Source organism: Bos mutus, chromosome 2 (genome assembly GCF_027580195.1).
Source record: "Bos mutus isolate GX-2022 chromosome 2, NWIPB_WYAK_1.1, whole genome shotgun sequence".
Taxonomy (NCBI): Eukaryota; Metazoa; Chordata; class Mammalia; order Artiodactyla; family Bovidae; genus Bos; species Bos mutus.
In genome coordinates, this window is record NC_091618.1 from 118,050,557 (window position 1) to 118,062,937 (window position 12,381).

General features: G+C 37.6%; 1 protein-coding gene across 4 annotated transcripts in view; it reads right to left on the minus strand.

The window, feature by feature from the left end:
• CCDC141 (coiled-coil domain containing 141) overlaps positions 1 to 12,381 on the minus strand; it is a 227,941-nt gene that overhangs the window by 86,314 nt on the left and 129,246 nt on the right. For all 4 annotated transcript variants that reach the window (XR_011461869.1, XM_070359081.1, XM_070359090.1 and 1 more), the window contains one exon: positions 10,651 to 10,845. Coding sequence is in view for 3 of the 4 variants with exons in the window: in XM_070359081.1 (XP_070215182.1) it covers positions 10,651 to 10,845 (195 nt within the window). In the remaining variant the exon portion in view is untranslated. The remainder of the gene's footprint in view (positions 1 to 10,650; positions 10,846 to 12,381) is intronic.

Consider the following 12,381-nt stretch of genomic DNA (forward strand, 5'->3'; position numbering starts at 1 on the left):
AGACCCCAAAGTAGAACATTAGCAAGCTAGTCGATTTATAATTTATGGTTTTCTTTTTATCTAAATTGACCTAGATGGTTTTAGGATGATCTTGAGAATATTAACATTGAATACATCCATTTGTAATGTGCGAAGCACTTATTTTTTTCACTTATTCAACAAATATTTATTGAAATCTATGGCGCATGTACTCTGCTATGAGCGGCAGGTATGAAACTGAGCAAAAGCACTTGAGGCCGTGTTAGAATGGCAAGTGCAGTATTAAACGCACACACAAGGACAAATGATGACTAGCACATAGTGAGTGCCTGGCTGCTCTGTGCACTAGTCACGTATTAACTCATTTAGGTAAAGCAAAGACTCTTGTGAGATACGTATAATTATTATTCCTGTTTTACAGGTTAGAAAGCCAGATGCACAGAGAAGTTAAGTAACTGCCCTAGGTCATAGAGCTGACAAATGTCTGAGACTAGACTCATGCCCAGGCAGCCTGGCTCCAAAATCCATTATATCCTTTTACAAAAGTGTCATCCTAGCAAATGCTTCTAAGTATTCTCTTAATACCCAGCAATTTCATTTATTTATTTACACTCCAATTCTCCCCTGCAAAGATTCTCTACATTTATCACTGATATTAAAAACTTTCATTACTGAATATTCCCTGAAGTAGATAAGAATTGTTAGACCATTTTACAAAAGAGTAAACTCAAGTTCAAAATGTAAATTGATTCATCACATAGTCAACCGTTTATTCATTTATTCAATAAACTGTTTTGTACACTAGGTGGCAGACGAAGGTGATTAAGACAATCTATCTCTAAGGAGCACAGAGAAATACTATGGGAATAATAAGAAATAAGCAATTAATGCTGCCTGAAGACCTCTCAGAGGAGGTGATATGGGTGATGGCAAGTCTTCTTTTTTGATAGTTTATTTATTTTTTTATAATTTTTGAACTACCTCACTACTTCCTTCTCAGATATGACACAGACTGAACTTGACATTTGTGCTCCTGTGTATTAAAGTAATGAAGCTTTTCTCTTTCAGAATGATCTAATCTCAACTAACTTGGATCAAAACAATCTCTTATGAACAATGTAATATAGTTAGTTCGCCTTGAAGCTCCACATTTTCTAAGATTCTACTGCTTTTAATCATTCAAATAATTGTTTAGCATGTACTTACTACCTGGAAGACACTGTGCAGGGTGTCCTGGTGAACACAAAATTGACGTTTCCTACCCTGAAGGAAGTGTAGTTTAGCAAAGGGAAGTAAATCTATCCAGAAATATCTGTAATACCAGGAAGAATGTATTTACTGCCAATGGAGGAGATCAACAGTCTAAAATTATGCATACATCCATGCCTTAGAACTCGGTTGATAGCAGTGCTGTGAAAGATATTCATGGGTGAATGGCAACAAAACTGAATGTCTCAATTATAAGACTATTAAATATAGACTGAGTTGTGGGCTTTCATGAAAAATGTTAAGATGTTAAAGGTGTTCCTTGATTTTGATTAACTTTTCTATTTTAGATAGATATTTAATAATCATATGCTAATTGTTGTTTTTCAGTCACCCAGGGATGTGCAACTCTTTGTGACCCCATGGACTGCAGCACGCCAGGCCTCCCTGTCCCTCATAGGGCGCATACGATAGAAACTTCATAGCCTGCTATTCAAGACCTCTTAACCCTTGCCTCTTCTACTCCTTGCCTCTCATTTCTCTCAGCTTATACCCTACACTCTTGGCAAAACAAATTACCTTAGGTTCCCCAAACATGGCACAGTGTTATACTGTGCAGCCTTCCCAAATCCCTTCACGTCTAGTCTTCCAAATTTAGCTCACTGGTAGCTCCTCTGGAGAAGCCTTGCTTGACACTTTCCCTGGGTCAGGTTAAGGATCTCGTCTATGTTCCCTCTTGCCCTAGGGTTACTCCATCATGGCTTCTCCCACAGCACACAACACTTCTGCTTCCTTGTCTCTCCTCCAAGTGAGGCTGACGGGGTCTTGAAGAAAAGGATTTTATTTCTCACTGCTTTAGCTCAAGTATCCATATACTGCATGACAACACTGGGTTATACAGGGTACATAACATACTGAAGTGAAAGTGAAGTGAAGTCGCTCAGTCGCGTCCGACTCTTTGCAACCCCATGGACTGTAACCTGCCAGGTTCCTCCGTCCATGGGATTTTCCAGGCAAGAATACTGGAGTGGGTTGCCATTTCTAGCTGAATGCAAATGGGGAAGAAGGGAGGGAGTAAAAGGAAGTTGCTTTTCTAAGAGAAATGGAAGTTGTTCTGAAAGTGAGAAATCAGAGGTTGCTAAGAATTATGAAACCGAAAGCAATTACACTATTCTTGATGTCTAATGACAATTAGCTTAAGTTCTTGAATTCATTTCTATCACTTCAGCAAATTTCTTCTGAATAATATTTTTTTTATTTTCTACTTGGATACATTTCTTCTTTTAATCTGTACCACACTGGACCATTTTAATTAATTGTTTCTCACATCTGGCCTAAAACATAACTATTTTGAAAAAGGTAGAACAGTGTGTATATAAATTTTTAAAAATTAACCAAACTCAGTGCTTAATTATTTGGCTTCTGTCTGAAACAATAATGCTGCTATAGGCATTACTTTTTGTATTGCTGTAAATATCTTAAAACAGCAACATCATTCTTTAAAAAAGGATATCAACTTTTCAGCAGTGATGGCAGAAGCAGGAGAAGCTGTGAAAATTACTACATTTCAAAGTGTTTCCCGTGTGTTCCTCCAGTCACCCCAACTTTTGCTTCACCTGTGCCTTTAGGCTGATGACCCAAGAACCAGACCATTTGGCTTTGGCCTCAGTCTCCCCTGCTTTCTTTTCCAATGAAATCATATGCTTGGGAATGGAAAGCATAGGAATGAAACTTTGTGACCCATCAGTCATGTTTTACAGCTTTAGGGTCAATCATCGTTGTCATATAAATACAGGCTTATACTATTCCACTCTTGAAAATGCATACTTATCTCTTTCTGGTTCAAACCACATTCCCTAACAATGATAAACAGATTTTGAGTGATCAATACACATTAACCACAGCTTCTTTTGTGAACATGCCAGAAATATAATCTGGCATGTTATTTCATGATAGGTAATCATTAAAGATGAAAATTTGAAGAGATCAAGATGAATTATAATAATAAGTGTTTTGTTTATGTTTCATGCCATGTCCTCATAACTCTTAGCAACATCTGGTAACCAGAGAAACTCTTGTCCAACAGCTATCATCCAATGTTGACAATCAACCCATACTTGTATTTGTTGTTGAGTAATTTAGCAAATAGCCTCACCAAATGCAGTAGCTAATTCTAAAATGATAAGGGAGTATCTCTGATTCTTGAGTTACATGACTCGGTCTCCATTTGAATCTGGTTATGAAAAACATCACTAGCACTTGTAAAATTTCAGAATACAAAATTGATACACATAAATCTGTTGCTTTTCTATACATTAGTGATGAACTATCAGAAAGAGAAAGCAAGAAAACAATCCCATTTAAAACTGTATCAAAAAGAATAAAATATAATACTTAGGAATAAACTTAACCAAGGAGGTGAAAGGCTATAATACACAAGACTGAAAACTATGAAAATTGATGAAGGAAACTGAAGATGCTACAAAGAAATGGAAAGACATAATGTCTCCTTAGGTTGGAAGAATTAATATTATTAAAATATCCATACTACCCAAAGTAATCTACAGATTTAATGCAATCAAAGTACTCATTAAATTTTTCATAAAACTAGAACAAATAATCCTAAAATTTATATGAAACCACAAAGACACTGAATTGCCAAAGCAATCTTGAGGGAAAAAAAAAAAGAATAAAGCTAGAAATATCATGCTCCCTGACTTTAGACTATATATTACAAAGCTACAGTAATCAAAATAGCATGGTACTAGCATAAAAACAGATAAATAGAACAATGGAACAGAACAGGGAGCCCAGAAATAAACCCACACACCAAGGTCAATTAATCTATACCAATGGAGATAAGAATATACAGTGGATAAAAGATAGTCTCTTCATTAAGTAGTGCTGGGAAAACTAAACAGCTACATGTAAAGGAATGAGATTAGAACATTTCCTCATACCATATACAAAAATAAATCCCAAATGGATTAAAGATGACCTAAAGGTATCACCTGAGACTTTAAAATTCCTGCAAGAGAACACAGGCAGAACACTCTTTGACATAAATCATAGCAACATATCTATATATATTTGTATTGGTCTCCTAAGACAAAGGAAACAAAAGCAAAAGTAAACAAATTGGGGCCTAATTAAGCTTAAAAAGTTTTACACAGCAAAGGAGACCATTGACAAAATAAAAAGAAAACTTACTGAATGAGAGAAAATATTTAGGAATTATATGATTGATAAGAGGTTAATATATAACATGTGTAATCAGCTGATATGTCAATATAAAAAACTGACAATAAATGGGCAAAAGATCTGAATCTACATTTTTTCCAAAGAAGGCATGCAGATGGCCAACAGACACATGAAAGATGCTCAACATCACTAATCATGAGAGATGAAAATCAAAACTACAATGAGATATCACCTCACACCTGTTAGAATGGCCATCATCAAAAAGGTCACAAATAACAAATACTGGTGAGGATGTAGAGAAAAGGGAACCCTTGTGCACTGTCGGTGGGAAAGCAAACTAGTGCAATCACTACGAAAAACCATATGGAGAGTCTTCAGAAAAACTAAAAACAGAACTGTCATCTGATCTAGCAATCCACTGGGTATATAGTCAAAGAAAATGAAAACATTATTTTGAAAACCCTAAGTTCACAGCAGCATTATTTACAATAGCCAAGATATAGAAGCAATCTAAATGTCCATGAACAGCTGAATGAAACAAGAAGACGTGGTGTGTAAACACATATTATATACTCAGTCAAAAAAAGAATGAAATTCTGCATTTACATTAATGTGGATAGCCCCAGAGAGTACTATCCTTAGTAAAATAAGTCAGTGAAAGATAAATACTCTGTATTATCACTTATATGTGAAATCTAAAATATTAAGCAAAGGAATGTATACAACAAAACAGAAACACACTCATAGACACAGAGAAAAAAACCAGTGGTTACCAGTGGAGAGACAGAGGGGGAAGCATAGGACAGGATATGAGATTAAGAGATACAAGCTACCATGTATAAAACAGATAAGCAACAAAGATATATTGTATAGCACAGGGAAATAAAGTCATGTTTTGTAATAAGTTTAAATGTAGTATAATCTACAAGCCTCTTGATGAAAGTGAAAGAGGAGAGTGAAAAAGTTGGCTTAAAGCTCAACATTCAGAAAACGAAGATCATGGCATCTGGTCCCATCACTTCATGGCAAATAGATGGGGAAACAGTGGAAACAGTGTCTGACTTTATTTCTGGGGGCTCCAAAATCACTGCAGATGGTGATTGCAGCCATGAAATTAAAAGACACTTACTCCTTGGAAGGAAAGTTATGACCAACCTAGACAGCATATTGAAAAGCAGAGACATTACTTTGCCAACAAAGGTCCATCTAGTCAAGGCTATGGTTTTTCCAGTGGTCATGTATGGATGTGAGAGTTGGACTGTGAAGAATGCTGAGCACCGAAGAATTGATGCTTTTCAACTGTGGTGCTGGAGAAGACTCTTGAGAGTCCCTTGGACTGCAAGGAGATCCAACCAGTCCATTCTAAAGGAGATCAGTCCTGGGTGTTCATTGGAAGGAATGATGCTAAAGCTGAAACTCCAGTACGTTGGCCACCTCATGCCAAGAGTTGACCCATTGGAAAAGACTCTGATGCTGGGAGGGGTTGGGGGCAGGAGGAGAAGGGGACGACAGAGGTTGAGAAGGTTGGATGGCATCATGGACTCGATGGACATGACTTTTAGTAAACTCCGGGAGTTGGTGATGGACAGGGAGGCCTGGTGCGCTGCGATTCATGGGGTTGCAAAGAGGTGGACACAACTGAGCAACTGAACTGAACTGAATCTACAAAAAGATTGAATCATTGTGTTGTATACTTGAAAATAACATAACATTACTATAATAGTGGCTCTGTGGTAGAATCTGCCTGCAATGCAGGAGATGCAAGTTTGATCCCTGGGTTGGGAAGATTCCCTGGAGAAGGGAATGGCAACCTACTCCCATATTCTTGCCTAGGAAATCCCATGGAGGGAGAAGCCTGGTAAGCTACAGTCCATAGACTGGGTTGTAAAAGAGTCGCGCACGACTTAGCAACTAAACAACAAGCATAATTTTAAAAAAGGAAAAAGAAAAGCACCAGTAGCAACACTATTGCTATGGGCCTGTGTGCCAACATTGCCACCTATTGCTCTTTCCAGGCACAAACCAGCACACCTCAAACCAAAGACCAGAGACATTCTCTAGGTAAGAAACACTCTGGAGCCTTGGGTAATCATTGACCCCTGCAGGATTAACAGGAAATCAATGTCACTCCTGAAGCTGCAGAGTAAAGGTAATGGGGCACTCTTACTAATGTGGACGATTAGGTGGTGATTATACTTAACTGAATTTCACAAGTTGGGGTTACGTTGGCTACAGACTTTTTGCATGTTTTATTCTCTGCTATAGTCCCGGCATTTAGAACAGAGCATGACACACAGTAGCTGGTCAATAAATATTTATTAAATAAATGAATCCCTAAAGAAAAAGGGTAATTGTTCTCATAAATTTGCCACCCTACCTATTTAGCAACTTAAATTTGAAAAGACTTTGTGACTTTTCTCTAGTAAATAAGAACATCCCTAGATATGGATAGAATTGGTAGAGAGAGGGACAGATGACAAGAGGAGGAAAGAAGAGGAAAAGAGGGGGTTTCCTGATGATTGCAACATAATATACCAGATACACATGATAAAAACCTGGATGAAAAAAGAATAAATATGACATGGAAAACTTACTAGGAATAGTCCATTCTACAGATGAGATTATGACATTCATTCCTTTTTAACAAAATTCAAACAACTTAAAGGTTATTTTAAAAATCGTATATTTTGCTTTTTACTGAGCAAAATACTCAAGCTGTCACATTCACTAATTGATATACTACCTATGGCACTAACATTTTTTCACACTGGTAGTTGACACAGAAGTTAAAGAATATTGGCTTAGCTTTAACAAACTTGGAACAAGAGGTTGCTTGCTAAAAGATGATTTCACTTATCAAGCATGAAACTGGTTCTCGAGGTAAAGTGAAAAGTGAAAGTCAAAGTTGCTCAGTCCTGACTCTTTGCAACCCCAAGGACTAAACAGTCCATGGAATTCTCCAGGCCAGAATACTAGAGTGGGTAGCTGTTCCCTTCTCCAGGGGATCTTCCCAACCCAGGGATTGAACCCAGGTCTCCCGCATTGCAGCTGGATTCTTTACCAGCTGAGCCACCCAAGTTTCTTCTTCTTCTTCTTCTTTTTTTTTTAAGCCCTGATGTCCTGTTTTTTTCACAGTGCCAATACCCAGATTTGCATATGAGGGGCAAATCCCCACTGCTTCTATCCATCTTACTGTGTGTAAGTAAGATGGATACTTACTCTGACTCTGGCCCCTCTTTACCTGGGCTATTCTCAGTGTTGGATTTGCAACCTCCAGGGTTGAGGAAATGTCCTCCCCTGAGACAAAGAGCAGGGTTGCTTACTGTTTGTTACAAAACAGCTAATTCCCCAAGTTTAGGATTCTTCCCTGCAGTGATGCCCTCATTCAGAGGGCCCCATCTGCATTGCCTCTGGAGGAGAAACAGGGATTTGGGGAACTGATGTGACCTCTGACACTCTGGTTACTGCTTTGGCTTTGAGTAGTGAAGTCTTTCAAAACTGATTCAGAAGTCACAGAGTCTTCTGTGAGCATCCATGAACTGTGGCAAGCAAAGATGTTAGTTAGAAAGTTGTGTAAAAAGCCTCAGACTCCTCCCGGCTGTTGGCAGCATGGCTTCATTAAGGATGTAGACAACCACAATCAAAAAACCCTGGCCCACTCAAGGCACAATGAAGTGAATTTTCAGAAGGAAAGCTCAATGCTTCAGAGATAAATTGATGATGTAAAATGAAAATATAACTGTAATAGTGAAAACAAAACTTTCAGACTAGAAAAAAATATTTTAAGGGATTTAAAAATTATAATAATGTCTTAAATCCAGTGCTTTATTGTAACTAGGATTATTTATGAGTGCTATGCCCAAAAATAGGGTAAAGTAGTAAGAGTTTTATAGAATTTGGAGGCTCGACAATATAAATCAGAAAGAAAAATACCATTTACGAGTCTCGAGTTTCTTTCTTTAATTTAAATGGATTTACTCACTATATTATTTCATCTTAGAAGCTGGGGCCTACCACATGCCTGTGCTCAGTGGTGTCTGAATCTTTGTGACCCTACAGCCAGGCTCCTCTGTCCAGGGATTTTCCAGGCAAGAATACTGTAGTGGGTTGCTGTTTCCTACTCCAGGGTATCTTCCCAACCCAGGGATCGAACCCACGTCTCTTTTGCCTCCTACATTGGCAGGTGGATTATTTATCACTGTGCCACCTGGGAAGCTCATGCATTATTTAACCATTTATTGCTTATTAATAATATGGTAAATAATTCATTTCAAGAATCATGATTTAAACGTCCACTTTCTAAATTCCAGCTTCTATTTTTGCTAAGGTAAAAATTTCCATCATCTTTCAAACTGAATCCTTAGATTTGGAGTTGAAAATTATTTTCCTGATGTTTTGAGAAGGGAGAAGGAATTCTACACCTAAGCACCACTTGGCCGTAGAGAATTCCATAGTATGGATAAACTTGGTATGGATAAGTCCCGATTGAACTAATTATAACTTGAATGCTGTGGCATTCAAATGATGAAATGGGATCTAGAAGTCAAGTCTTTGGGGTTAAGAAATAGGATTTGTTAGGATTCGACCTGAATTACTGTATAAGCTTGAGAAAGTAACCACTCTATTCTTCAATTATTTAAACATTACTATTGCAAAAGATATCATTCCTTCTTATTCAAGACCCAGGAATAAGGTAAGATGAAAAATTTCCTTGTCAAGTTACCAGATAATGAGAGCAGAGAAAGCAAGAGTAAGAGAGTGAGAATGAGACAGAGAGAAACTCTACTTTTTGCAGGACTATAAAGTATAGGGCCTGTGCTGAAACTTCATCTCACTGTAACCCAATGTTCTATAATTCTTTTCCTTAGAAACAGCATTAATTAAATGGCAGATGACCAACACATTTCGTAGAATAAGAGTATAATTTGTAGAATAAGAAATTTAAAAATCTCTTATTCAAAAATAGGACTGTTGAAAAGAAGTTAAACCAGCACTTATCATTTACTTAGCTCAACAGCTCCAGAAAATATGTCTGTTTCTTCTCTTAAAACAAAGAAATCCAAAGCAACAAATAATTTGACAAATATTTCTTTAACATGTTGTCCCTACCATAATCCTAGCACCTCTATTTTGGAACTTTACTATGCATGCTTTCTATGTTTCCTACTAGTAAACAAACTTAAAATTAAGTAACAATTTTCATATCTACCAGGACATTGTATTCAGTTTGTTGATGTCAGGCCCTTAAATCACAATATATCTAGCTTTTGGGGTTCCCCATTCATTTCCTGCCATACTGACCAGTTTTAAAAACAACAGTGAAATTTAAGCTTTAATTCTAATAAGGCAATTTGAAGGTATATGTTCATTGAGAAAGGCAGAGAATTTTTCAAAAAATATTGCCATCTTCAGATACTTAAGTGACATGAGCACATGAACATTACCACTCAGAGCCACCAGCTACAATCAATTTTAAAAGACTCAAACAAGAGAAATAATATTTCTTCCACTCAAAAAGGCCTGGAAAGAATCTAAGACAATATTTTCCTTTGGCTGATTTGCAAAGGAATAGAGGATAAATTAGGACTTTGGGATTAACACATACACACTATTATATATAAAACAGATAACCAATAAGGACCTACTGTATAACACAGGTAATTATACTCAGTATTTTTTAATAACCTCTAAGGGAAAAGAATCTTAAAAAAAAAATATATATGTATGTATAACTGAATCACTTTGCTGTACAACTGAAAGTAACACAGCAGTGTAAATCAACTATACTCCAATCTAAGACAAACCAAGGCAGGGCAGTCAAGCAGAACTCTATGATTTGCATGCCAAAAGCCTGCAATATTTGTGTATCATTGTGTAATAAATGAAAGAGGATTTTAAAAACGGGAAGACTTTTTTGTTAACAGTTTCAGGGTTTTATTTTTTTTAACCTTGCTATATTTTATAATTCCCTTCCTCCAGGAGAAACACTGACGTGTTGGCACACAGGTGTCCACTTCAAACAGACCAATGAGAGCACGGAGATAAAATTCTCCCTGATCTTTTTAAGTGACGCTTTACATGTCAAAGCACAGAGTCTCTTAGTTTTAGTTACGGAGGGGAATAAAAGCTCCTTTTTGCTGCTGTCACCTCTGAAACTCTATGTGGACCCGAGACTTCTGTGATGTGCGCCAGCCTGCTGACGTAATAGATCTCATACTGGTTTGCTCTGATGACCTGAAACGACCAACTTCACCTCACACTCACCTTGTTTGCACTGTTAAAAAACTCATTTGCCTTTTTTAACCAGCTTTTCCTTTCCTCCATGAGCTGACCAAACTCCTCTTGAAGCTGATTCAGTTTCTGGTTAGAGAGCTGTAAGTGTTCGCTCTGCACATGCTCCTTGGAGAGGAGAAGCCCCAGCGCCTCATTCTTCAGCGTCTCGACCACAGCATTCCATTCCTGTTAAGAGAGCACTCTTCAGTTGCTTTCACACATAAAATAAACGGCAATCTTGGGTAAGGCCCAGAGGACAGCGGGATGTGTTGAATGTATAAGAAACCTGTCATTATTTTCAGATCATAAAGCAGTAAATGCTGCATTCTAGGTTTGAGTACCACAACATGGTAGGTTAAAAAGAGACACAGAAAAGAAGCTTAAAAAAAAAGGGTTGATAGTAGAAAGGGGCAGGTCAACTGAGATGTGTGAGTGATGGAGGGTCTGCTGCTGCTGCTACTAAGTCGCTTCAGTCGTGTCCGACTCTGTGTGACCCCATAGATGGCAGCCCACCAGGCTCCGCCGTCCCTGGGATTCTCTAGGCAAGAACACTGGAGTGGGTTGCCATTTCCTTCTCCAATGCATTAAAGTGGAAAGTGAAAGTGAAGTCGCTCAGTCGCGACCGACTCTCCATGACCCCATGGACTGCAGCCCACCAGGCTCCTCCGCCCATGGGATTTTCCAGGCAAGAGTACTGGAGTGGGGTGCCATCATCTTCTACGTGATGGAGGGTCTAGTTGCCCTGAATTCAGGTCACCTGCCATTTCCCTTAACACTATCTGAAAATATACCCCAAATATGGTCATTTTTTGGTATACCAGCATTTTTAAATCTCTAACTCATTTTTACCTTTTATTCACTTGAGTAGTATAAGGACCTCTCTCTCCCACAGTTCAGTCTCCTTGGCAATGTAGGCGAATATGCACAAGAAAGGAAGGGAAGGCTCATAATTTATGGCTATTGTTTGTGCATCTGCCTATACTTAGAACTGAAATCAAGATCTGTTCTTTTCCACAAAGTTAATAGCTGTTATTGTGCAGTACTCTCTCCTTCCCGACCCTGGCTTCACCTCTCAATGTTTCATAATCAATGATTTATAAACATTTCAAAAAGCGAAAAGAGGCAGTTTTCTACTTTCTACTGCATGAGGGTGAAAAACACTAAAGGTAAAACAGTAAACAGAGAAGAAAGAAAATAAAGAGTTGAAGTACACCAAAATATTAACATTCAATCTATTAGAAGGGAAATTCAAATTTCTTGCAAAAGAACTGAAGCCACATCTAGTTTCATAGAATAATGCTTATCTTCAACATAGGAGTCTTGTCAGTGAATTTTCTGGTACCCATGTCAGCTGAGACTGAGCTGTAAGCATAGGCTGTTTGCTAAGGCATCCAAAATTAGCACTGAATTTTAAAAACCACAGTCTGACTCTATCCTGGCTAGCTCCGCAGTGCAAAATGTCCTGTTAATAAATTACACTTGTTATATTATATTGTATAAAACATAATTTTAGTGCAATTTACCACTATTATTTTCATTCATTTCACATGACAGCAAAATACTGTGTACCTGGGACCATGCTAGGAATATAAAGAAAAATTAAAATGTAGTTCTTTCCTTTAACAATACATAAACTGCTGTTTTATGTGATATTACATATACTTAACATTATTAAATATATGCTGGTTCTACAAACACACAAATATACATACACAAAATTGT